The 27,293-nt window shown below is 39.3% G+C and overlaps 1 protein-coding gene across 2 annotated transcripts in view; it reads left to right on the plus strand.

The window, feature by feature from the left end:
* The window catches only part of GOLGA5 (golgin A5), a 28,776-nt gene extending 1,758 nt beyond the window's left edge, over positions 1-27,018 (plus strand). Inside the window, exons 2-13 of one of the 2 annotated variants that reach the window (XM_005222181.4) lie at positions 499-1,075; positions 6,342-6,566; positions 7,621-7,840; positions 8,294-8,417; positions 10,127-10,330; positions 14,584-14,754; positions 17,442-17,570; positions 19,742-19,840; positions 20,566-20,791; positions 22,747-22,852; positions 25,154-25,217; positions 26,549-27,018. In XM_005222181.4, the coding sequence (XP_005222238.1) occupies positions 529-1,075; positions 6,342-6,566; positions 7,621-7,840; positions 8,294-8,417; positions 10,127-10,330; positions 14,584-14,754; positions 17,442-17,570; positions 19,742-19,840; positions 20,566-20,791; positions 22,747-22,852; positions 25,154-25,217; positions 26,549-26,629 (2,196 nt within the window). In that variant the 5' untranslated portion in view covers positions 499-528 and the 3' untranslated portion in view covers positions 26,630-27,018. Of the gene's footprint in view, positions 1-498; positions 1,076-6,338; positions 6,567-7,620; positions 7,841-8,293; positions 8,418-10,126; positions 10,331-14,583; positions 14,755-17,441; positions 17,571-19,741; positions 19,841-20,565; positions 20,792-22,746; positions 22,853-25,153; positions 25,218-26,548 lie in introns of both variants that reach the window. The other variant, NM_001098007.1, reaches the window with a different exon arrangement.
* Positions 27,019-27,293: the final 275 nt, after the last annotated feature.

The following is a 27,293-nucleotide window of genomic DNA, read 5'->3' on the forward strand; positions in this document are numbered from 1 at the left end:
CGCACCTAAATTATCCATGATAGTGTTGCAGTTTAACACTGAAGTAGCTTTTGTATTAATCAGAAGTTTCTTCAAGTTTTAGCACTTTACAACAAACTTCAGAAAATTATTTTTATTTGGTTGTCCTGGAATTTTGCCGTATTATTTGACATTCAGCGGCTTTTTTTACATCAAGATTTACATATCGTTGAAATAGGAGTGATGGTAGTAGTGGTGGTTGTAATTATAGTAACAACAACTGCTAACATGAGTGCCTACTATGTGCTCGGCATTTTCAAAATGTTTTTGGTGTATCGTTTCATCTGAAAACCATCCAGTAGTATAAGTATACTTGTTTTCCTCATTTTCTAGGTGAAGCGTTTCGGTTATGTACTTTGCTGGAAGTTGCGTAGTAAGAAACAGGCTTTCCAACCCAGGACTGGCTTGACTCCAGAGGCTGGTCTTAACCACTGAGTTCTGCTGCTCAGCCACACTGATCCTTTTACATCCTTTTTACAGGTTCACCAACAGGATTATTCTGCTCCTATCATGTCCTGGTTTGCTGATCTAGCTGGAAAGGCAGAAGATCTTTTAAACAGAGTTGATCAAGGGGCTGCAACAGCTCTCAGTAGAAAAGAGAACACCAGCAACATCATTTATAGCAAAAATACTGACTATTCTGAACTTCACCAGCAAAATACGGACTTGACTTACCAGACGGGATCTAAAAGTACTTACATTTCCTCAGCAGCTGATAACATTAGAAATCAAAAAGCCACCATCTTAGCTGGGACTGCAAATGTAAAAGTAGGAGCTAGGACTTTGGGGGAGACCTCCTATCCTGTTGAAAATGCATCTGCTCCTAGGCCTTCATCCCAATTTGTTCGAAGAAAAAAGTCAGAACCTGATGATGAGCTGCTGTTTGATTTTCTTAATAGTTCCCAGAAGGAGCCTACTGGGAAAGTGGAAATCAAAAAAGAAAAGGCCAAAACCCCTGTCTTGCAGAGTTCTCGGACATCCAGCGTCAATTCTGTGAACACCAGTGTAACCACCATCAAAGCCGTTGAAGAAAATCCTTCTGGGAGCCAAAGCCATGGTAGTTAATTAGGCCTCTGTTTGTTTTAGAGTTAACCAAACTGGATGTGTTATCATAGCCTAAAATGTTCTGGCGGCATTTGTCATCATCTGGGAGGATGACAGGGGAGGCACCTGTTACCTCCCTGTTGGTAGAAGGGCAGGCTCTCTGAAATGTGTGGCATGAACAAGGGAGATGGCGTGGAACACTGTTAGTCAATACACAGTTACAGTAGGGACTTTTGAATGTTGTCTGTGGGTAACTTTACCCAGAAAATTTTGAAATCTGGGAGAAAACATATAATTTTGGATTTGGAAATGTCTCTAATTCATTTCTCTTTGTCATTTGTATTATAAAAATGACAGGAGGCTGTATTTCACTTAGATTCTGGATTGTGAGTTTTTTGGTGTGTTTTTCCCCCTCCCTTCCCTGAAAGTAAAGCGTAAGAAACTGAACTTTGATCCAAGTTGGAGAGTTGAAGGCATTGACCTAGTAGTGAACTAAAAACTTAGAATTCTGGTTTTCAGTTGTTTTATTTGCTACGAAATTACCTCAAAATGTACACCTTCTCATCTGCAAAAATGATATTTACATGATGATTTGGCTAATTTGTATACCTGGGAGACATTTTAAAACAACAATGAACATGATAAGTCCTTGCAGGGATTCTTTATAGAGCTAATAATTCATGGTAGCTTCTTGTGTTCTTAAATGTTAAAGACTCTTACACAGTCTTGGGCTTCCCTTGTAGCTCAGTTGGTAAAGAATCTGCCTGCAACGCAGGAAATCTGGGTTTGACTCCTGGGTTGGGACGATGTCTTGGAGAAAGACATGGCAACCCACTCCAGTATTCTTGGCTGGAGAATCCTTTGGACAGAGGAGCCTGGCAGTCTGCAGCCCATGGGGTTGCAAGAATTGGATACAACTTAGCAACTAAACCACTACCACATAGTCTTGGCTCTTAAAGAACAAAATGTTTCTTATATTTCAAGACTAAAAAGTGGTAAAGAGATGGGTTTTGGGCTTTCAAGACAGACACATGCACTGGCAGTCGGTTTAAGTACAGTTCCAGTTCCAGTTCAGTTGCTCAGTCATGTCCGACTCTTTGTCACCTCATGAATCGCAGCATGCCAGGCCTCCCTGTCCATCACCAACTCCTGGAGTTCACTCTAACTCACGTCCATCGAGTCAATGATGCCATCCAGCCAACTCATCTTCTGTTGTCCCCTTCTCCTCCTGCCCCCAGTCCCTCCCAGCATCAGGGTCTTTTCCAGTGAGTCAACTCTTTGCATGAGGTGGCCAAAGTATTGGAGTTTCAGCCTCAGCATCAGTCCTTCCAATGAACACCCAGGACTGATCTCCTTTAGGATGGACTGGTTGGATCTCCTTGCAGTCCAAGGGACTCTCAAGAGTCTTCTCCAACACCACAGTTCAGAAGCATCAATTCTTTTGCCCTCAGCTTTCTTCACAGTCCAACTCTCACATCCATACATGACCACTGGAAAAACCATAGCCTTGACTAAACAGACCTTTCCTAAATTTCTTCTCAACTATTTTTTGATTAATTTTACAAATGCTTATTGAGACCCTAATGGGGCAGGATACAGAATTGAATGGGTTATAGTTTATTAGATGAGATGCACTTGTACACAGATAATCTACATGTAGTGTAGTAAATGCAGCAGTTGAGACACGGTCAGAGTATTGTGGATGCATTGTCTTTTTTCTTATTGCTTCAGAGATACTCTATATATGAAGGTATATGACAGTTCTTTCTCCTCTTCCTCCAGTTTTATCGTATGTTTTTCCTCTTTCTATGTCTCAGTGAATAGAAGTTCTTGATATAGGCTATTCTTGAGACTTTTGTACTTCCATATGTATCTTAGAACTTGCCAAGTTCCACAAAAATTCTGTGATCTTTTTATTGAGAGTCCATCGCTTCTACGTAGATAGTTTGGTGAGAATCAGCATTTTTACAATGTAGAATCTTCTGTTAACATGGTATAATTATTTTTTAGATGTCTTTGATTAAGGTTTTGTTTCTTCCATAAAGGTCTTGCATACTTTTGTTAGTTTTATTCCTGAGTAGTTTATATTTTTTAAAACTCTTATAAATAGTATGCTTTAAATTTTTTACTTTCTGTTGTTGCTATATATCGGTTTATGTAAATATGCACACATGCACACACTCATACACAGCAACATAGACACCTCTTGGGCTTCGTATTTTTCTGTACATTCATTTAAATTTTCAGCAACACAATGATATCATCTGTGGATAATGACTTTTCTACTTACCCATTTTATCTTTTTAAAAAATCTTTTTCTTGCCTTATTACACTGGTGAGTACTTGAAAACCAATTGTGTGTCTTGTTCCTTGTCTTAAAAAGAATGCTTTCACTGTTTCAGTCTGTGTTAGGTTTTTCTTAGGTACTTTTTATCAGGTCAAGGATGTCTTTCTGTATTTCTAGTTTGAGTTTTTATGTTGAATTTTAGCAGTTTTTCCTGTAAGTATTGAGATATCACAATCTTTCTCCTTAATACTGATATGGTATACAGATCAGTTGGTTTATTTTATTTAAACCTAAAACCAAACTTAACTTTCAGTAAATGTTTGCTGAAACTCACTAGTGAAACCATTAGGGTCTGGGCTATTCTTAGTGGAAGATTTGATTATTGATTCAAGTGATTTTCCATTTCTTTTTAAATCTGTTTTTGGTAAGTTACATTTTTTTTCCTAAGAATTTGTCTATTTCATATACTTTGGGGAGGATTATATTTATTTAATTTTAGGAAAATAATGTGGTCACAGCTGAAATTTTAGCTCAGACGCTAATCATTTATAGTAACCTTGCAGAAATCAAAGCTTGATCACAAATACTACCTGAGGAATACCAATATCTGGCATTGTGCTAAATGCTTATTTTTTTTAAACAGTGCTAATGAAGTATAACTGATATACAATAAATTACACACTTCTAAAGTGCACAGTTTGATGGGTTTCAGCATCATGTAGATTTAAAAATGTACTGACAATGTAGTTTATAGTGTTTCTCTCAGAAAATCATTTTTTATCATGTCAAGCCTCTGTAGTGTGTTTCTTTTCTGTTTTGTTAATTTCTGATCTTTATTATTAATTTCTGTTTTCTTTAGGTTTATTTTGCTGTTTAATTCTTATGATGGGTGCATAACTCATTAATTCCTTTTTTTCATTTTTCATATAAATATTTAAGGCTATAAGTGTCCTTCTAAATATGCTTTAGGTATATCTTATAAGACTTGGATATATACTTTATTTCTTTTTAAAATCTTATAAAATTGAAAGTAATTTTTAAAACTCTCATATTTTATTCATTAAAAATATCTTTATTTTGGAGATTTCAAATATATCAAAGTAGAGTTTGATCATTCCTCTCCACCCCCATACAACAGTTTATCCCACGATGATAATCAATAGCTTGTAGCCATTCTGGTTTAATTTATACCCTCTCATTTTCAATCTCTTTCTTTACCTCTACCTTCCACAGAATTATTTTGAAGTAAATCACAGATCTCATATCATTTCTTCTATAAATATTTTATTAACTCTAAAAATATAAGTTTTAAAATCATTCACACCATTATCACCATAAAAATGTAATAATTCCTTGTATGTGTGTTAGTCGTTCAGTTATGTCTGACTCTTTGTAACCCCATGAACTGTAGCCCACCAGGGTCCTCTGTCCATGAAATACTCCAGGCAAGAATACTGGAGTGGGTTGCCATTCTCATCTCCAGGGGCTCTTCCTGACCCAGGGATAGAACCCGGGTCTCCTGCATTGCAGGCAGATTCTTTATCATCTTAGCTACCAGGGAAGCCCCAATAATTCCTTAGTATTCTCTAATACCTAGTCAGTATTCAAGTTTCCTTTGTCTCATCATTTTTACATACACTGGAATGTGCAAATCTTAGTTGTATTAATACAAATGGCTATATCTATGGAACTCACACCTTTATTGTGATAAAGAACGTTTCCTTTGCCACAGAGAGTGCCTCATGTCCTTTTCTAGTTAATCTCCCCCCACATCCTGCAAGCACCCACTGTTACCGTTTCTTTCACCTTAGATTACTTTTTGCCTGTTCTGAAACTTTGTATGTTTGCCAGCAAAAGGTGAGATCATACAGTGTGAATACTTTGTTACCTGACTTCTTTTATTGAACATGTTAGTGAGATTCCCTCATGTTATTGAGTATATAAATATTTTTTTATTGTGTGGTATCTTACTCTAGTATGGATACACCACAATTCATTCCACTCATTTTTGGACATTGCAGTAGTTTCCAGTTTTTGGCTTTTGTGTATAAAGGTGGCTGTGAACATTTTTGTCCTTCTCTTTGTGGGAAAGTGTTTTTATTTCTCTTCAGTAAATACTCAGGAGTGGAATTACTGGGTCAGGTGGTAGGCACGTGTTTAATTTAATAAGGAGCTGGGAAAACTTTTCCCGTTTTCCCCCGTCTGTCCTTACACTGCCATCAACAGGCAGAATATGAGTTCCAGTTGGCCATATCTTCACCAGCACTTTGTGTTGTCTTCTTAATTTTAGCCATCTAGCAGGTGTGTATTGGTTCTTGTTGTGGTTTTAATTTGCATGTCCTTGATCACTAAAGATATTGAGAAATTTTTTCATTTGGATATGGTTCATTTTTTAGCACATACTTAATTTGGGGGGAGCAAGTGAAAAGTGTATTTGCATCATATTTTGTAACAAATTAGAAACAAGATAAATCCAAAACAATGAGTATCTGAATTAACGAGTATATCTTTGGGTAAGCAATGTAGATTCCAGTTTGGTGTGTAACAGATTGTCCTGACCTGTTATTACTCACTGCCTTGAAACCCACAGCTCTTCTTTTATTCCTTTCCATTATTTTTCAGTGTTGAAACTTCATCCTTGTTTTCAAAAATGATTCATAGACAAAAAGGAGACCAAAACCGTTTTTACCTAAATCCCAGTGCATAAATTATCTCTGCTTTTCCCTTTCCCAGAACTATATTCTTCTATCTGTTTTTTATCACTATTCATTCATTGTATCCAGACTTTGAGGGTCCTTAGAAATCTAGAGACTCTGTGTGTGAGAATGAGATTTCATCAGAGGGAAGTCTCTTAAGAATGTAAGTTGATTTTTTATGGTATTTTAGTGTAGCAGTTAACTTGAACCAGACGATGTTCTACCACAGTAAGCTACCAATGCATATGTGAGGAGTGTTCCAGTGTTACAAAGATGTATTTGCTTTCTTACAGCAGCCTCTCATGATTCAGATTCTGGCCATGAAACCCACGAAGATTCTTCAAAGGAAAATGTATTATCAAATGCTGCCTGTACTGACCCCAACCCAGTGCCTAACGATGATGGCAGATCACATGAACTGTCTAACCTTCGCCTGGAGAACCAATTGTTGAGAAATGAAGTTCAGAATTTAAATCAAGAAATGGCCTCATTACTTCAAAGGTCCAAGGAAACTCAAGAAGGTAGAGCCTTATCTAAATTATCCAGGGTTAGGAATGTAGCATTTCCAAAAATATAATAAAAACTTGATTGCATGTAAACTGTTAGAAATGTCCTGGATGAGACTTGTAGAATAGTATTTCATGGAAATAGAGAGCCCAGATTTGGAAATGCTCCATGTTATCCACCTGAAACAGAACACTGGTTTAGTTGGTCATCCTTTAGAAACCGTGCATAGGAAGATGTATTAAGACTTGTGAAACTGACTTCAGAAGCTTCACTCTTTCCCAGACGAATTTAGGCAGAGAAATGTTTCCCAGAGACCCTGCACAGTTTGCTTCTGTATTTAAAACAAGGTGATTTTTTGCTGTCAGGCTTACAATTACAGATGGTGTATAGGGTGTGGAGATCTATATTGCATTGCTCTTTCTGCACCACCCGTTTTCTAGGTTCAAAGCACTTTTTTTTTTTTTGGCCACAGTAGTGGAAAGAAACAGATTCCTTTCCAGTGTTTATCTTCAGATTTTTTGTTTCTTTTGATCCTACTAGGGTATACATTGGAGAAGGAAATGGCACCCCACTCCAGTGTTCTTGCCTGGAGAATCAGAGGGACGGGGAGCCTGGTGGGCTGCCGTCTATGGGGTCGCACAGAGTCGGACACGACTAAAGCAACTTAGCAGCAGCAGCAGGATATACATTGTCCACCCTTGATTTGGATTTGCATTCTTTCATATCTATAGCAGAACTCCAAAAATCCACCACTGTTTTAGTCTTGTGAGCTCTCTACTGTCTACTGTTTGGCTTCCAAATGCTTTACAAAAAAAACGTGTAGAAAAGCAGCTAACTTCATGCCCCTTTCCAACCAACTAACTGTAATATAAGATATGAGTATTGGCCTTGAAAAATGGAGATCCCTCTTGGAGCAAAAAATTCAAATATATTTGTAAGCTCTTAATTTTGGCAATAGGTACTAAAGGGATTTAAAGGAGAATCTTTGTGTGCTCTGAGAAAGACATGTTTATTTATATGGAGACATTTCCTTCTTTCTCTTCGTTTCTTTGTTTGTTTTTTAAATAGAATTAAACAAAGCAAGAGCAAGAGTTGAGAAGTGGAATGTTGACCATTCAAAGACTGATCGAATAACTCGAGAACTTCGAGCCCAAGTTGATGACCTGACTGAAGCGGTGGCTGCAAAGGATTCCCAGCTGGCTGTATTGAAAGTGAGACTCCAGGAAGCTGACCAGCTGCTGAATACTCGCACAGAAGCACTGGAAGCCTTACAGAGTGAAAAATCACGGTAGCTAATTCTATTAATAATGAAAAAATGAGCTGGAATATTTATCAGCACACATAATGATAAACATGGTGGTCATACCATCTTGTGAAATTTTCACTTTGGAAATTTGCAAGAGGGGAAAATGTAGCTTTTGGTTAATGCTGGAAATGTGTGTGATTAAAAATGGATGTATTATTTGAATCTTGAGATGCACTGTTAGCAAATTCTGAATTTTAAAATACTTGAGGAGCAGTGTCATTAATCTTTTGACATACAATAACACGTGGCATGTGCTTGTATTTGGATGCCTAAAAATATAGATTACAGTCCATTAAAAGGGAAAAAGACTTCTCAATGTTTTAGTCAAAACCATCTTTTTGTATGTGCTAATTTGCTGATGCTCTAAAAATTATTCTACCTTTTCACTTGTATACTGTGGAAATAAGTTATTTCAAGTGATGTATTTTCTTTTAGAATAATACAGGATCACAGTGAGGGTAGTAGCCTGCAGAATCAAGCTTTGCAAACTCTTCAGGAGAGACTGCATGAAGCGGATGCCACTCTGAAGAGAGAACAGGAGAGCTACAAACAGATGCAGGTTAGAATGGGGACAGCAGGGCTCCGTGTTCTTTTTTAATACTTATTTCTATTATTTATTTGGCTGCACTGGGTCTCAGTTGTGACATGTGAGATCTTTAGATGTGGCGTGTGGGATCTAGTTCCATGACTGGGGATCGAACCTGGCCCCCCTGTATTGGGAGTGCAGAGTCTTAGCTGATGGACCACCAGGGAAGTCCCGTGGCTATTTTATTATTTGAATGAGGAGGAATCACTTTATACCATTCATAGCACATGTACTATAATAAAATTCTGCTGTGTATTTCAGAAAACTTCGTTTCTGTGACAAAAACTAAGTATTTGGCTGTTTTTCTTGATCCTTGCTAAGTGTATTTACTTTTACATGTTGAACATTTAAAACACTTAGTATTCATTAGATGCATACATCTGTTCATTTAATTTGATTGCGCAACAAGCGTTACCATTGTTTGATTAAAAGCTAATTTGAGGCATCTCATTTATTCTTTTTATTTAAGCTTTTCTGATTCCAAGTTAATCTGATTCTGTAAGAAAAAAAATTTTTTTTTGTAAGAGAAAATTGTATATCATATTTATTTAGAATTATACTCTTAAGTGAATTTTTGCATCTAGTTTAGTGATTTTTCAGCTCTGACTCAGACAGTAAAGAATTTGCCTGCAATGCAAGAGACCAAGGTTTGATCCCACGTGTTGGGAAGATCCCCTGGAGAAGGAAATGGCAACCCTCTCCAGTATTTTTGCCTGGAGAATCCCATGGACAGAGGAACCTGGCAGGCTATAGTCCACGGGGTTACAAAGAGCTGGACATGACTGAGCAACTAACACACACACACACAGCTTTTGAAAATAAGGATAAAATATAAATAATTCTCAGAACTAAATTTAGGCTAGTAAGGCAGACCTTGTGTTCTTTAGAGTGTGCTTTTAAAGTTTCTTATGCTAAAAAAAATTACATTGACTAGTTTAGTAGACAGTTTGAAATAAAGGAAAAACGTTAGCCATGATATTAGAGAAGATGTAGCTGTATGCTTGTGTCTTCCCTTTGTTTTCTAATAGACTTTCTAGTTTTCTGTAGACCTTTATTCATTGATCAGTCAGTATCAGATCAGACCTGGTATTCAAGTGATCAGATTCACCTGGGAGACTGATTAAAACCAGATTTCTAAGCCCAGTCTTGGAAATTTCAACTCAGTTGAGCCCGGGGAAGGCCTTGGTTGGCTGTTCTTTTTTTTGGCTATATTTTTAACAGACTTCCTCATTGATTTTGATGTGTTGCCATGTTTGGGAACCACAACCTTAGAGTTCCAGTGCTTCACTTCCTAACAAATGAAGAACTTTTTTTTTTTTTAACCTCCCTATTTCATGGGCTGAGCTAATAAATCCCATAAGATATCTAAATGCATCCTGAACCCTCCTCCCTCCTCCCTCCCCATACCATCCCTCAGGATGGATTTTCTTTTAAAAATTTAGAAAAAAAAAAAAAAAGAATATTATTAGCATAAAAAACTGACTGATAATTTGATAAATAATAGAAAGTTTTAGCTTTCTTTCCTAAAGTACACATTTACTTATTCACTTAGATACTGAGTTATATGCCCAATAAAGATTTCTCAGACTTTAAAAAAAAAAAAAAAAAAGATATCTAAATGGATGGTTGTAAACTCTCTCAAAGCAAAATGATAATAAGTATGATATAAAAATTTACCACAGAGTGAGTTTGCTGCACGCCTTAATAAAATGGAAGTGGAACGTCAGAATTTGGCAGAAGCAGTTACGCTGGCAGAAAGAAAACACTCAGATGAGAAGAAGAGAGTGGATGAGCTACAGCAGCAAGTCAAAGTGCTGAAGTCCAGCTTGGACTCCTCTAAGCAAGAATTAGCTGACTACAAGCAAAAAGCTACTCGAATACTCCAGGTGAGCCTGAGATGCACGTGTGTGAATGTTGAGGCAGGCCAGTTGACGGAGAGGCTCCCTGAAGCTCTTTGTAGATCTGTGAGCTGCTTTGTTCCTTTTGACTAGGTTGGCTTACTTCAGGTGTCTTGTTCTTCTTAGAAATATTATTAAAAAAATGAAATGTTTCCTGCTCCCACCACTTTTTTCCTTTTAAGAAAAAAATTCATCCTTCCACCACCTAGTTCAGGTCTTCAACCTGTCACCTTAATCACCATGATAATATCAGTGTTTGTCTTTAACAGTGGATCTATCCTCCCTTGTTGATTCTCTTTTGAATTTTTCAGAGCAATTGGCCTAGGCCTCCTCCCGCTCTCAGATCTCCTCTCCCGCCTTTCCACCTTCCCTTTAATTAATTCAAGACTGTAAGTTTCAACTTCTCTTTCCTTTGCCTTTCATATCAGAGGGAAGACATGTCCTTTCATTTTTTACTCCCCTTGGATAATTTTTCTGCCTGTACGTTGATTCCTTCCACCTCATTTAAGCCCATTCTCCATTAAGTCTGTCCTGTGTCTTCCTCTGTGTCTCTGTCTCTGCTGCCTTCTTCTGGCTCCGCTTGCTCAAGAGCATGTGGTTACTCGGTAGAAGAACAAAGACCAGATCTTGAAACCCTAGTTACCTATGGTAGAAGAAACATTGCTTTTGGCCCTTTGATCACTTTGATCCATTTCTCTGTCCTCCTTTCTTTTAATGCCAAACTTGTCAGAATTAGGGCTTCCCTTTTGGCTCAACTGGTAAAGAATCCACCTACAATGCAGGAGACTCCAGTTCAATTCCTGGGTTGGGACGATCCACTGGAGAAGGGGTAGGCTACCCACTCCAGTATTCTTGGGCTTCCCTGGTGTCTCAGCTGGTATAGAATCTGCCTGCAATGTGGGAGACCTGGATTCAGTCCCTGTGTTGGGAAGATCCCCTGGAGAAGGGAACAGCTACCCATTCCAGTATTCTGGCTTGGAGAATTCCATGGACTGTATTTGTATAGTCCATGGGGTCACAAAGAGTCAGACACGATTGAGTGACTTTACTTTGTCAGGATTAGTGTTCTGTCTCCTCCATTTTAGAACTATTAACTTTAACTCCTTCGTGTAATTTCTGTCCCCGTTACATTTCTGAAATTGTCTTCTCACAGTCTTTAATGACCTAAATATTTTCTGTCCTCTTACTAGTTTCCATCCACTTTGATTTTGGTAGAATGTTTTGACCCTGTGCACCCTCCTCCCTTCTTGAAAGTTGCCTTGTAATTTTACTTGTACGGCCTCAGCTCTGTCTTCTCTTTACTGCTATTTCTCTTGGGCGCTCTTCTTTTGTCCTCTTTTGCTATTCTTTCTTACTTTGCTGTTTTCTTTCTTACCTTGCTTTGTCGTTTACTCTTGCTTCTGTCACTTGATGTGACTTCAGCATGGCTCCAACCCTGACTTCCTACCTGGTTTCTAAATGCCTGCTGTGCTTCTCTGCTTGGGATGTGGTATTGCAAACCCCAAATCAGCTTTCCCCTCATTCTCCTGTTTTGGTAAATAATATTGCTGTCTTCCTAGAAAGTGAAGCTTGAAACCATAGTGTCATTTTGACTTTAGCCCTTGCCTGCTATTGGCTAGGAACACCTTTTTTTTCTACCTCTATGAAATATCATATCTGTCTCCTTCAAACTCTTCTATATAATTATTTGTATTCAGTTCAGTCGCTCAGTCATGTCAGACTCCTTGCGACCCCATGAATCACAGCACGCCAGGCCTCCCTGTCCATCACCAGCTCCCGGAGTTCACTCAAACTCACGTCCATCGAGTCAGTGATGCCATCCAGCCATCTCATCCTCTGTCGTCCCCTTCTCCTCCTGCCCCCAATCCCTCCCAGCATCAGGGTCTTTTCCAATGAGTCAACTCTTTGCATGAGGTGGCCAACGTATTGGAGCTTCAGCTTTAGCATCAGTCCTTCCAATGAACACCCAGGACTGATCTCCTTTAGGATGGACTGGTTGGATCTCCTTGCAGTCCAAGGGACTCTCAAGAGTCTTCTCCAACACCACAGTTCAAAAGCATCAATTCTTCGGCGCTCAGCTTTCTTCACAGTCCAACTTTCACATCCATACATGACCACTGGAAAAACCATAGCCTTGACTAGACGGACCTTTGTTGGCAAAGTAATATCTCTGCTTTTCATAAATGTAATTTGTTAATTTATTTAAAGGGTTCTTAATTGAGCACTTAACTATTCACTTGCACTGTGATAGGTGCTAAGGATACTGAGCTCAAAAGATGTGTCCTCTTTCTTAAGGGAGCATTTGATTTAGTGGGATGACACTGAGGCAATTGATACAATGAAATTATTGATGCAGCACTGTGGCAGCTTGAAGGAAGAAGCCCTTAACAACTGCCTGGAGATGTCAGGGATCACTGGAGATCTGGATGAAGAGAAACTTGAAGGACAAGTAGGGGGACTCGTGATCGGCCAGAGATTTCAGATAGAACAGCCTGTGCCAGAGTAAAGGGGGCCCGAGGGAACATAGTATGTTTAAGGGACGACACCTGTTCTCTGTTGCTAGAGCAACAAGTGTTAGAGATCAAGAGACAGGAGGGAAGGCCCAAAGACAGCCGATGTCAGATTGTGGAAAACCTTGCATACCAAGCAGAGGAATTTTGATTTTATCCTATAGGTGATGGTAGGAGGTGAGAGGTGTTAGAGAATTTGAGCAGCATGATGAGATTTGGGTGTAAGAACTGTGGTAGCCATGAAGAGGTGAGGGGAGAGCTGACATCTAGGATGGCATGTAGGATGGTTCCAGGTTTCTGGTTTGAGTGTGCCCCTGAACTCCCAAAGGGAAAACGGGAAGGACAGCAGGTTAGGGTAGAAGATTATGATAAATTATGGTGAGTTTGCAAAGCTGATGTGGCACTGAGGTGACAGTATCAAGAAGGCCATCAGAAATGCAGGTCTGGAGCTCAGTAAAGAGGCCTGCTTGTTAGCCACATGGAGGTGTGGAGATATAGACCTAATCCTGTTTGTTATAGAAAATTTGAAAAATGCAGAAAAGCTTGCAGACATCACCTGTAATTTTACCACATAAAAAGGAGAAACTATTTTTGATGGAAGGGAGTTAATATTTAAGGTGAAGGAACCAATGGTCCTTGCTGTTACTGGCCTTAGATTATAGCACTTTTTCAAGTAGTCTTCCCGGCTCAAATCTTTTCTTCCAACTCATCCTTATATTAGGGATCAACAGACTTTTTCTGTAAAGGGTGAAATAGTACATACTGTAGATTTTGAGGGCTGAATGTGGTTTCTGTCACATGTTCTTTGTCTTTACTTTTTTATAATCTTTTGAAAATGTAAAAACCATCCTTAGCTTAGTGGGCTGTACAAAAAAAGGTCACAGGCCAGACCTGGCCCATCAACCATAGTCTGTGAACTGCTGCCTTAAACCACTCCCAGATATGCCCTCCTCAAACACAGCTCCGGTCATAGCACTTCCTTATCCACTTTCTGGCAGTTGGTTTCAGACTCCAAATAAAATTCAAACATTTTAGCCTGTCATCTGAAGGCCTCCCAAAACTGGTCCTAACATGCTATCTGACCACATCTCAGAATACTTTCAGGCTCTCATGCTTTTGGGTTTTTATGCTTTGTCCTCTGTTCTCTGTACACCTTTTAAAATCTTATCCTTTTTCCAGGACCAGTATAAGAGCTGTCTTTTTAGTAAACTCTTCTCTTCGCCAGAAGTGGTTTTTCCTGCTCAGAACTCCGCAAGTAATCTTCCTCCACCCAGCCTTCTCGCAGCATGTGTTTACTGCCTTCTGTTGGATATTTGCCACTTCTCTTTTATTGTTAAGGCAAAGGGTACTATCTGGAGTGAGAGACATTATTTATATCACAGAGAACACTTAGCATAGTGCGAAACCCACTGTAGATTGTCCATAAATATTTGTTGAGTGGAATATAATGGGAGGGGAAAAAAGCATAAGAAAGAATGAAGAGAAAGTTTGAGAATACTCTTGTTAATAAGTTTTCGACAGTGATGTGGTCCTGGGGACCACAGTCCAAGAACAGTATACAGCAAGGCTCTGTTTCATTTTTATCCCTATAGATTTAACATTCTGTGGACTTTCTCTGATGAAGAATATAATTGAAATATTCCCATCGTGGTTTAATTGGTGTGTGGTAGATGATATTCAGTGTACAAGCTAATCTCTGCTTTGCTTATTCTTTTTTTTTTTCTATGACAGTCTAAAGAAAAACTGATTAACAGCTTAAAGGAAGGATCTGGTTTTGAAGGCCTAGATAGCAGTACTGCTAACAGCGTGGAACTAGAGGAACTTCGGCACGAGAAGGAGACGCAGAGGGAGGAAATACAGAAACTGATGGGCCAGATACACCAGCTGAGATCCGAGTTACAGGTGAGAGTCATCGCAGCGCAGCTTCACCGACAGCCGTTTAGCCCCAGGTGTTAGTGGTGTGAGAGGGGACGGATTCTGTGTCTGTGGGGGGGGGATTAGTGACGTGTGAAACTGTGGGGATATTAGTTATCTGATAGAAGTACCTGAATCGAAAGCAGCAGGCTTCTTGTCCATTGATCGACTTACAGTTACAGGAATAAGAAGCATAGGTAACCCGACTCATTCATTCAACAAATACCAAGTATTTGCTGTGTGCCATGCATCTTCTAGGCTCAGAGTTACACAGGGAACCAGACAGAATGTGTATTTTTTGGATCTAACATCCCAGTAGTTAAAAACAAAGTAGATCTGGGTTTACTTCTAAAACAAGGATGTGTTCTAATATTAGAATGGGCTTAGGGATGATCTTTTATAGTTTCATGCATTTTCTTATAATTTACTGTTTATGTGTAATTAACATATTTAATCTAAAGGTAAAATTGGGCCACTTATTTATCTTAAACAAGGGTCTTTGACATAGGAGGGGCCTCTGAGGATGAGAAGGACAAAGTATGCGATAATGAGCCTTCTGTTTTTAAAAAAAAGAAAAACTCTGTCTGCCAAGAATGTTTATCATGCATCAACTTAGGAAATTATTGATTTTTTAAGATGTACATGAACAACAGTGAAAAGTGTGGAAGTGGTAAGAATGGGCTGGCTTGTCTAGGGTATAAGCTTGACTGTCCGATCTAGATGCAGATCCTGTATCCTGGCTTTAGCACTTAATAGACCTGTTATCTTGGAGAAGGCAATGGCACCCCACTCCAGTACTCTTGCCTGGAAGATCCCATGGATGGAGGACCCTGGTGGGCTGCAATCCATGGGGTCGCTAAGAGTCGGATACGACTGAGCGACTTCACTTTCCCTTTTCACTTTCATGCATTGGAGAAGGAAATGGCAACCCACTCCAGTGTTCTTGCCTGGAGAATCTCAGGGACAGGGGAGCCTGGTGGGCTGCTGTCTATGGGGTTGCACAGAGTCGGACACGACTGAAGCAACTTAGCAGTAGCAGCAGACCTGTTACCTTGTAGCACTACCATCTCTCACTGAGCTGTAGTTTTCTCCTCTGTAAATTGCAGATGAGAACAAGGTTCTATGGGGAACCTATGTATAAAGGGCCTCGCGTTGTTCCTGACACGTAACAGGCTCAGTAAATAGTAGCTGCTGTTATTTATGAGTTTTTTTCTTATTATCCTTTAAACTGTAGGATTTTTTTTCTATAAATAATTTTGAATTCCAAAGACTTCAGTCCCATGAGTTTGAAATTGAATAAACACTAAACTTTTGGATATTTTCATGTATATTTTTCATATACTCCATGTTTTTTGGTGAGATGGAAAATATGATTTGTTTTAATATCTCATCCCTACCCCAGCATCATTGATGACATTGACACATCTCTACCCTTTCTCAAGAAGTTTATGAAACTGATAATAAGGGCCATAGTATTGGGTCTGGCAAAATGGAAGAATTGTTGGTGATTGTAGTAGCTGTCATTTGCTGAGCACTTCAAGTGCCACGCTCTGCACTAAGCACTCGACATATCTCCTTGCATTTCTTCCTTCTTTTAACCCCTTGAAGGAGATGATGGATTCTCATTCTACAGTCTGAAGAAATCTAGGTGTGGAGAAGGAAATAACTTGCTGTGACTCGTAAGGTGGCAGAGCCAGGATTAGAACCCTGGTCTGTCTCATGCCAGACTCTGTATCTTTAACCACACTGCCCGCTTCTTGAGAATTCGTCTGATTTAGTCAAATTGATAACAAAGATTAGACTACTTTCTACAACCCCAAAAATGGTAAGGAAAAATAATTTAACTTATTGCTGTTTGCCGCTACGTCCACACAGCTGTGTGAAAGAGTACTTTACTTTGATTATCTGGGAGGATCATTAATCTATCAGTTCTTTTCAAATGATCTGTGAAGTGCAGAGTTTGTGGAGATGAGCGTGTATACACAGTGTACCAAAAGATGAAAAGCAAAATTGAGATGCCAGCTTTTGTCCCAGGTACTGTATGAAGGGACTCGGGCTTACCCCACAGAGGGAGAAAACAGAAAGCGAAAGCAGGGTTCTTTGCCGCTGGTGGATTTTGCAGAAGGTGGTTTTGTGATATGAAGAAGTGAGAAGTGACACCAAAGGAAGAAGTTAGAAGGAGAAATATGGGGACATGTAAAAACAGAGAATAGTAATAGAGCTAAAAGAAAAGAAAATAATATGCTAATCTCATGAAATGAGGAAAAAAGTTATATTTTTACTGTGTGTTGATTTCTGATACCCACACACGTACAGAAACTAATGATAATCTACAGTTTTAGGGGACTAAGGCAGTGAAGTCCTTCTTGATGTTATATTTATTTCTCTTGAAATTGTTAGCTTTTGAACAGAGGGAAATCTCCCAGTGAGCCACAGTCTGCTCATGCCCATTAAAGCGAACGGTTTCTGCCGCAGCATCCTGTTCATTTCTCTCACCGTTTGCCGTGGTACATAATGAGGGGTCAGCTTATGGGCTCCTTCTAGGCTGTGTTTGTCTCATTCATCTTCATCTTCCAGTGCCTGCTGAGTCCCGTTTACGGCACATAATGACCACTCAGTAAATACTGAGCCAAACAGTTCATTATTGCTTTCACATGTAACGATCATCTTTTTAGGATATTGAGGCTCAGCAGGTGAGTGAAGCAGAATCAGCAAGAGAACAATTACAGGATCTGCAAGACCAAATAGCCGGGCAGAGAGCAGCTAAACAAGAACTAGAGGCGGAATTGGACCGACAGAAGCAGGTACGGATTTTTGATTGAGGATTCCCAAGGAAGACTGTTCACCAGCAGTCATATGAGGTGATTTCTAGTAAAGCAGCATACTGAAACTCTTACAGCTTGAGCTCAGAGGTCCCTCCAACCTTATTACTACCCCATCCTCCTCATTGTTTGTTTTAACAGATGAGACTTAGAGACATAGAATGACTTTGAGATTTGCCTAATATCATACAGCTAATTGGAGAACAGAATCCAGGGTTCCTGTCCCAGAGTCCAAAATTCTTTCTACTGCCCTGTCTATATTTTATTGTATCTTCTTGTCAGAGTATGTATGTTAGAACACTTAATGACAGCAGTTGGTTTTCACATTTTATCACATTTTTACTTTCTAGAAGCAATAGTAAATTTTATTTACTAGAAATAGAAATACGACATTAGTGCCATTATAGACTGCTCTTGCTGTTTGCAAAAAAAATGCTTGTCACAGGCTGTTTTTACAAATCGTGCTTAAAATTATATTTCACTATTCAATTAACAATTGTCTGCTCTCCAAGCCAAATTATATTACTTTAATGTACTTATAGTTTCAGTATTAACAGAGTTAAACATGTTTATAGCCACATTTTCACAATAAGAATCTGTATTTAATATTCATAACATTTATAATTTACTGAGTAACATCATTATTATAGGTACTTAGTATACATTATCTTATTTCATCTTCACAATGAAATCACTGTGCTTTTCATTTTACAAAAGAGAAAGCTGTTTGTGTATTTCTCAGTGCATCACTTATAACATTTCCAGCTTTGCCTATTTATATTCTTTTTAAGAATTTTTTCATTAGGATTTATCATTTCTGAAACTGGTTCTATTCTTAAAGATGTGTTTGTTTTTATTATGAAAGTGATTGTTTCCTGAGTAGTAAGAGAAAAATTCACTGAGTAACAATCTGTAGGGTACATCATAGACTGTCTTAGATAATTTAGTTATAGGATTAGCTGTCCTTCCAGAAATTGCATTTTAATTTACCTAAGTCTATATTAAAAGGCAAGAATTTGATGTTCTTGATGTTTAGTGGGATAACTTTCATTTTACTGTGACGGATGGTTTTACCACTCCACTAGAAGTGCCCTTTTCTAAGACGAGGGAGTTAAGTAGAGGAAAGTGGAACTGAATGTAGCTCTAGGCTGTTTATTTGGTAATCAGATGTTCTGGATGGAAAGTACTTAATCTTGGGATCAAAAAGTCCTTAAAATAATTTAAGTACTTTCAGCCTTAAATTTTGTGCTAGCCTAGAGCTTAAAAGAAACCAGCAAACCTTCCTGTAAATTGCGATTCCCCTACCTGAATACCTTCCTCGTTTTTCTTCTCACTTATCTCGGTTTTTTCAACCTGTACAGTGAGCAGGTTGAGCCCATATCACGTGTGCTTCTTCATTCAGCTCCCTTTGCTTTGTCTGCAGTTCAGTAATGCTTCTGAAGGTGCCTAGTTAATGATTTACTCTTTCTTCCCTATCATCGCTTTACTCTTTAATTCTGACCTGACTCTTACTGATTGTGTCCATTGTACAAACTAGTTTGATGCAGTTGTTAGTGAATTTGGAGGTATTTCTTTTTTTCCCTCTCTCGTTGTTTCATCAATGATGGAATAAAACAGTTTTAGGATACTGCCTAAAAAATTAAGCCCATGAAAAGCTGCTCAAAATCATTAGGGAAATGCAGATTGAAACCACAATGAGATTGCACTACACGCCCCCATAATAGCCACCCTTACAGAGAGCAGTACCTAATGTTGGAAAGGATGTGGGAGAACTGGAACTCTCTCATCGTCCTGTGGGAATGCAAAATGGTACAGGTATTTTGAAAAACATTCAGAACATAGTTTGGCAGGTTTTCTTCCAATATGTTAGGCATTCACTTATATGATCAAGCAGCTCTGTCTCTACATAATCTACCCAAGAAAAAAGGAAACATATATGACTACTAAAAACCTGTGCTTAGATAGTCCATCAGATACAGATGGCTACATCGTGCTGAAGGGCTAACTTGTCATCGTATCTCCTGAAGTCTGTTCAGTATATAGGCAGCACATGTTGATGGAGTGCTTACTTCGTGTTGGGCACTGTTCCAGGTACTGGAGATGCCATGGGGAGCACTGGTTTAGCTTTTATTCATTTGTACCTCACTGTGTAGGAATTCCACTACATAGAAGAAGATCTGTATCGAACAAAGAACACGTTGCAAAGCAGGATTAAGGATCGAGAAGATGAAATTCAAAAACTCAGGAATCAGGTATGAAACAGTATTCACAACTTGGGAAAAGGTATCATTGTAAAACCTATATTTTTTTAAGGATACATTAAGACCCCCCCCCCCACATTTTCACCTGAGTCCTATTTTTGGAGTCATGATATGTTATTTTTCAACCTGATACAGAATTTTCATCTACTGCCATTTGACTCTGCATTTGCTCTATTCTTTGGCTTGCTTCTTATACAAGTATATTGTAACCAGTCACCTGAGGAGCGATTAATTACTCTAGAGTTTCATATCTTATAACCTCATCAGTGGTTTTGCTGATTGCCAGTATTATAATTGTGGTTTCCTAAGAAAGATCCAGTGATAAATCTTCTTACTAATAGGTCTTTCATTAAAGTTACTTTTTTTTTTAGCTGAAAATGCAAAACATAAAAAATTACCTGTGCCTCCCACTCACACGCACTTATACATATAAAACCAAAACAGAAGTTTCACAAAATAACACCCTATGTGCTGTGCCCTCTATGTACTACTCTGTTCTATTGTTGTTTTTGTAAGTGGTGACTGTGACCCACCAAATTGATTTCCTGACCCCCTGAATAACAGTTAGAAAATCGCTTCTTTCGATGGTGAAAGAATTGTAGAGTTTTGAAGAACCACTGAGTGCCCTGGATTCCCTGCGGGAATGCAGTAATATGGTCTCTGCGTTCTGTGCCTCTCATTTGCTACAGTAATCTTATGAACATCTTGCCTTTCAGCTTACCAATAAAACCCTAAGCAACAGCAGTCAGTCCGAGTTAGAAAATCGACTCCATCAGCTGACAGAGACTCTCATCCAGAAGCAGACCATGCTGGAGAGTCTCAGCACAGAGAAGAACTCTCTGGTCTTCCAGCTGGAGCGCCTCGAGCAGCAGATAAACTCTGCTGCCGGAAGCAGTAGTAACGGGTCTTCTATTAACATGGCTGGAGTTGACAGTGGAGAAGGTAAAAAAAAAAGGGGGCATGGGGTGAGGAATCTCCAAGGAATATTTCATTGCTTTAATTTCCAACCTTGCCAATTCAAACATGATCTGAAAAGTTACAGAAAGACATTTTTGTTTAAAAAAAGTTTTATCCAGCAGAGCACCCGCTTTTCTCCTGATGTGACGCTTGGTCTATACACTGTTTGATATGATCATTAGAGAACTGGACAGTGGGCTAATTAATATCCCTGACTCGTTTGGAACCTGGAGAAGAAGGTCCAAGGACACTTCATGGCTGTCAAGGACAAATAATTCACCTGAGAGGGGTTTTCAGGACCCTTAAAGTAAAAGTTGCTTTAAAAACTGTAACTGTGAATATTAAAGTTAATATATAGTCAGTCACATGAGTATATCCATGCTCTATAATTTAAGTAGAGAAGTGTATAGATTCTCAAAGTACATGATCAAGAAGAATGCTGAAGAATGTTGAAGTGCCTATTCAGTATCAGGTGCTGTTGCAGAAATACAGTTGTCAGCAAAAGAGGCCAAAATCTCTGTCCTGTAGATCTTACATTCTGGTGTCGTGGGGGGCTACAGGGGAGGTGACATAGAGTAAACAAGTTGTGTGAGATGGTGATGCACGCTAAGACAAAGTTAAACAGAAAAGATGTACAAGGTGCCAGGTGTAAGGATGGGGTAATAGCCCAAATAGGGCGGCAAAGGAAGACCTCATTGAAAAGTGGCATTTTATTGAAGTCTCAAAGGAAGTAAGGTGGTAGATATGAAGAGATCTGCAAAAAAAGTATTCCAGGCAGAAAAAAGAGCAGGTGCAAAGGCCCTGAGGCGGCAGCATGACTGGCACAGTGCAGGGGGCAGGGCAGCTGGAGTAGACTGAGCGAGCGGGGCAGACTTGGGAGGAGGCTGTTGAGGCTGTGTCAGGACTTCCACTCTGAATGAAAGGGGGAGCCATAGAAGGGTCTGGAGAGCAGCGGCTGAGCTGGCCTGTCTATTTTAACAAGATGTCTCTGGCTGCTGCGCCAAGAATAGACTGCAGAGAACGAAGCACTGAGGCAGGGAGACCAGGGAGGGGCCCTGGTGTTAACCCATGTGAGAGATGTTGGTGACTCAGACCAGAGTGGAGACAGTAGGCATGAGTTCAGGATTTATCTGAAGGGAAGCAGGTAGAACTGCTGGCAGATCAGATGTGGAGTTTGAGAGAAAGGAATCAAAGTGTTTGGAAAGATGGAGTGTTTGTGTACTTAGGGAAAACTGCAGGAAGAGAAGGTTGGCAGCAAGGGCAGGAAGTCAGGATGATGGTTTGGGGCGTGCTAGGTAGAGGTGTCCACCAGACGTCCACATGTAGATGGAACGGGTGCTTGGACAAGTCTGGAGTTGGGGGTGGCCTGGGCTGGAGATACAGATTTGGGAGTTACTAGCTTTGTAGAAAGAGTGTGCAGCCTCACTTTTGCTGGCCCAGGAAGAAAGTGCCCATTAGTGCTACCTCTTGCCAACACTTGGTAAATGCTAATTTTTTATCATTTCATGGGAAAATAATTTTCTTAGTTTTTAAATTTTGACTTTTGTGGATATGGAAGTTTAAATATTTTAACTTTAAAAAATGTTTTCATCTTTGGTTATATTGCTTAAAAATTGGCCTTAAGAACTTCTTCTACATGTAATATAATGTATGAAAGGGAAAGTATTAGTCACTCAATCACATCTGACTCTTTGTGACCCTGTGGACTGTAGCCCACCAGGCTCCTCTGTCCGTGGGATTTCCTAGGCAAGAATACTGGAGTGGGTTGCCATTTCCTTCTCCAGGGGATCTTCCCGACAAGAGACTGAACCCAGGTCTCTTGCATTGCAGGCAAATTCTTGGCCATCTGAACCACCAGGGAAACCCGATACAATTCAACTATAATTTTGTTAGAAAATTGATTTGGTGTCTGTACATTAATTATTTTCTTATTTATACAGGCACACGTCTGCGAAACGTTCCTGTTCTGTTTAATGACACAGAAACTAATCTGGCAGGAATGTATGGGAAAGTCCGCAAAGCTGCTAGTTCAATTGACCAATTTAGGTAAGCAGTGCCAGTATCAATGAGCAATGGACCGTATTTTTATAACATTTTCCAGTGGCTTCATAGTGAGTCCTGTCCAGCAGAGCTGATATAGTTATTCATTTATTTACCTACTTACTTAACTTACTTCCACGCCACTTGGCTTGTGGGATTAGTTTCCATGCCAGGGAACCCACACCTCCTGCAGTGGAAGTGTGGAGTCCTAACCACTGAGCTACCGGGGGATTCCCAAGCTGATGATTAAAGTGATGATTGCCTGACTCCTTTCATGGTATTTCAGTGTCATGAAATTCCTTTAACAGGTCTGCCAGTGCCTGTATTTTATTGAAGGTGATTAACCCTGGCCATTTCTCTCCTTTCTATAGTAAACTCTATTTAAAAATTCATTAAATTTTATTGAGAAAGCCTCTGTCATGTGAATACATCCATTTGAACATTTTATCTCCTTTATCATAGGATTAGAGTAAAAGATGCTATATATACAAATGAATAGTACTGATTTTAATATATACTATATAAATAGCATAATTTATATATATATGTTATGTGTATTTATAAAAAAACCTTTTTATACTAGCAGTCATCCACCTTATAAAGAAAATGTTTTGCCAGTGTATGTATATCACCTTGAGAAAGTTCATGTCTAAATAACCTGCTAAACTCTCTGGCCTTTTAGTTTTTGTAATAAAACATAGTTTAAATGAATTGTTGTACAATAGAGCAATCTTTTCTTACTTTTTTGTGTCAAAATGGAGCTATGGTGTTAAAAATAAGGAGAGTGATTTACTAATTTGAATTCCTGAAGCTATGGGCTTTGGATGCCATAGTTACTATCTCCAAAATATTGAGCACATCTATTTCAACTATTGAGTAGTTCAACGTACATATTAATTTTTAGAGAATATATATACAAGGCATTGTGCTAAGGATAATGAAAGAAGCAGAGGTCTTAGAAGAAAGGTGTATTTGTACATGTATTTGTCTTAGGGAAAAAATGTTGCAAAAGACATGAGCAGTAAGGTCTGAATGTCATAATGCTTCCCATTCTTGAAGTGTTTACCTGGGTTTCTGTAATTTTGAACCTTTTACAAGTATGCTGCTGCTGCTAAGTCGCTTCAGTCGTGTCCGACTCTGTGCGACCCCATAGACGGCAGCCCACCAGGCTCCCCCGTCCCTGGGATTCTCCAGGCAAGAACACTGGAGTGGGTTGCCATTTCCTTCTCCAATGTATGAAAGTGAAAAGTGGAAGTGAAGTCGCTCAGTGGTGTCTGACTCTTAGTGACCCCATGGACTGCAGTCTTCCAGGCTCTTCCGTCCATGGGATTTTCCAGGCAAGAGTACTGGAGTGGGGGCCATTGCCTTGTCCATGCAAAAGCTCCTAGATTAGTTATATCGAGGTTAATTCCAACTAGACTCTTTTCCTGTTCATGTCTTCACACTTGCCTTTGGTTCCTAAAAGAAAAATGATTGCTAAAGGGACTAAGTTTGCTTTCTACAGTTGTAACTGAAGAGAAGTAATAAACAGAATAGATCCAGCCCTTCCCTGGTGGCACAGTGCATAGCAGTCCATCTACCAATGCAGAGGACAAGGGTTCCACCAGAAAGATTCCACACACGTCAGAGCAGCTAAGCCTGTGCGCCACAAGTACTGAACCCACGTGGTGCAACTGCTGGAGCCCGTGTGCTTACAGCCCGTGTGCATACAGCCCGTGTGCGTACAGCCTGTGTGCATACAGCCCATGTGCTTACAGCCTGTGCTCCGCAGCAAGAGAAGCCCTCACAACGCAACAAAGTGTAGCCCCCACTCGCCACAACTAGAGAAAGCCCAGGCAAGGCAACCAAGACCCAGCACAGTCAAATAAATAATTAATTTAAAAATAATTTTAAAATGTTTTATGAAAAATAAATATATCTAGAATATTAATATCGAAAAAAGAATTAAGAGAAGTAGCATGTGGTAAAAATTTGCTGCTGCTGCTGCTAAGTCACTTCAGTCATGTCCGACTCTGTGCAACCCCATAGACGGCAGCCCACCAGGCTCCCCTGTCCCTGGGATTCTCCAGGCAAGAACACTGGAGTGGGTTGCCATTTCCTTAAGTATTTGTTCACTACTATGATATTTTATATGGTTATTACAAGTAATCACTTAACAGTATACTATAAAACAAAATGTTTCTCTTATGGTAGCCACACAGTTTAAATGAGTAAAGTTTTAAAAACAAAAAACATGAGACATTATCACAGAAACGTGTGTTTTGAGTGTAACTCTCTCCTCTCTCTCCACCCCCACCCCTTGCTCAGCATCCGTCTGGGAATTTTTCTGCGAAGATATCCCATCGCACGAGTTTTTGTGATTATATATATGGTAAGTAAACTTGTTTGAGGAAACAGTGCTGCATTTGATTTTTAACTAGTTTTTTTCAGCTGCTCATCTTTTTAACTAAATGTTTAGCAGTCAGTTTTGAAAGCGTATCGAATTCATGTCTGATAACTTTTTTTCTTAAAGTATGCAAGTAAAGTCAATAATTCATTATGTCTAAAAATTAAATTGCTCAAAGGCTTTTCCTATAATAAAACTTTAGTGTAGTTTAATAGTTAACCTTTATTTCTGAGCCCCTCAAATGATAAAAATACAGTGCAAAACAATTTACTTCATTTTTATAAAAATACAATACAAAACAATTGACTTCATTTTTATCTTGAAGTAAAGCTTATTTCCATAAGTTTTGCTTTATTTCCTAAAGGGATCTCAAAGTTAATGTATATTCTTTTAGATTTCTTATGTCTAATAAAATGCTTACCATAGTTTGGCTGCTATGTCTTATCTTCTGTGAGCCCACTAACTGTTCGGAGTGGGGTTGTCTAAAAGTAGTTGAACTGAATTAAGACGGGCAGTTTTCTTGAAAAGAAATAAAAGCACACCTAGAAGTTTCCTTGTGGTCCACTAGAGGGAAGAGTTACTCCTTTAAATAAAAAGTTTTTAGTAAGAGAGGGATGGGTAGTAGAGCAAAAGGAGAAAAAACTGAGTAACATCATAAAGGATTCAGAATGTGCCCACGTCTGGGTCGGGAGATCATGAGGATCACAGGCGCCCTCTGTGAGCATGAGATGCGATGTTGCACATCTGGTGTGCGAGGTGCTTCGTCATGGCACCTCCTCACGTCATCACCACCTTGGGGGAGTTAGTGAAAATTGATCAGCACGTCCTATGCTGGACCCTGAGTCAGCCTCTGAAACCTGACACATTATTCCCATCTCCTCTTCACAGATCATGGCTAAACTCCCTCTCAAAATAGCAGCCATAACCGTTACAACAGAGACCCTTTCCAACCAACATCATGTATATCTAGCACTTTTAATCAGGCCATCTCCCCTGTATTTTAATCCCCTGATCAGTTAGTTATGTATACATGTGCGTGTTATGAGCGTGTTCACGACTTTACTCCTCTCGGCTGAAAATGCTGTAGGTATCGTAGCTCTTTATCACCCTTCATTGCACTTATTAGCTCACTTGAATGTATGTTTGTTTCTTCCTTGTTTCTCCAGTAAACACGTACCAAGTGCCTGCAGGGTTGCAGACATAGTAAGGGCAGGGATACGGAGACACATGAGACGCGCTCCTGCGCTCAGTGCACTGCATGAGGGCCTTTGGGGAGGTTGATTTATTGGCTAATAGGTTGTTTTTTCTTTCTTTAGGCTTTGCTTCACCTCTGGGTCATGATTGTTCTGTTGACTTACACGCCAGAAATGCACCATGACCAACCGCGTGGCAAATGAACTGAGCCTGCTTGATTCAGTGATCAACCTTTCTCCAGACTTGGGGTCTGTGGAAGGGTCACTTGCCTAAAATTCCTGAGAGGGGTGTGCAACATTATTTTATCACTACAAGTATTGAACTTTTTAAGTTATTATACAAGTACTCTGCTACCCAAATTTTCCTCTGATTTCCTTCAAATGGTAAGAGTTTCTGAAACAAAAATAATTTAGCAAGCTCAGCTCTGCTTTTTCTGAGGTCAGCAGCACGGTGTATATATGTATACACAGAGATGCTGGGGTTGGATGCCTCTGTACAGGCTTCCTGTATTTTAGGTGACACTCATTATGGATTATAATCAGGGAAACTAATTGTATTTAGTGATATAAATAAAATGTTTTCCTTTTGATAATTCAGTCTGCCTTGTATTTTCATATATTTAATTTTGCAAATGTAGATTTACTTTTTACATGTTAAAGACCTGATTGGTATAAATCTTTTTATAAATATGTGAATAAAATTGACTGTGCATTTTTCTTTTTCAAAATGATAGTTTTTCATCCCCATTATACAAGACCTTTCCAGATGGGCGTTCATGAGTAGAGCCAGAAATTAGAGCCAATGTCACTTGGAATTGCATTAGTGGTTTATATACTCTTTCCTCCCTATCCCCACCCCACGTGCTGT

This window comes from Bos taurus, chromosome 21, assembly GCF_002263795.3.
Source record: "Bos taurus isolate L1 Dominette 01449 registration number 42190680 breed Hereford chromosome 21, ARS-UCD2.0, whole genome shotgun sequence".
Lineage (NCBI taxonomy): Eukaryota > Metazoa > Chordata > Mammalia > Artiodactyla > Bovidae > Bos > Bos taurus.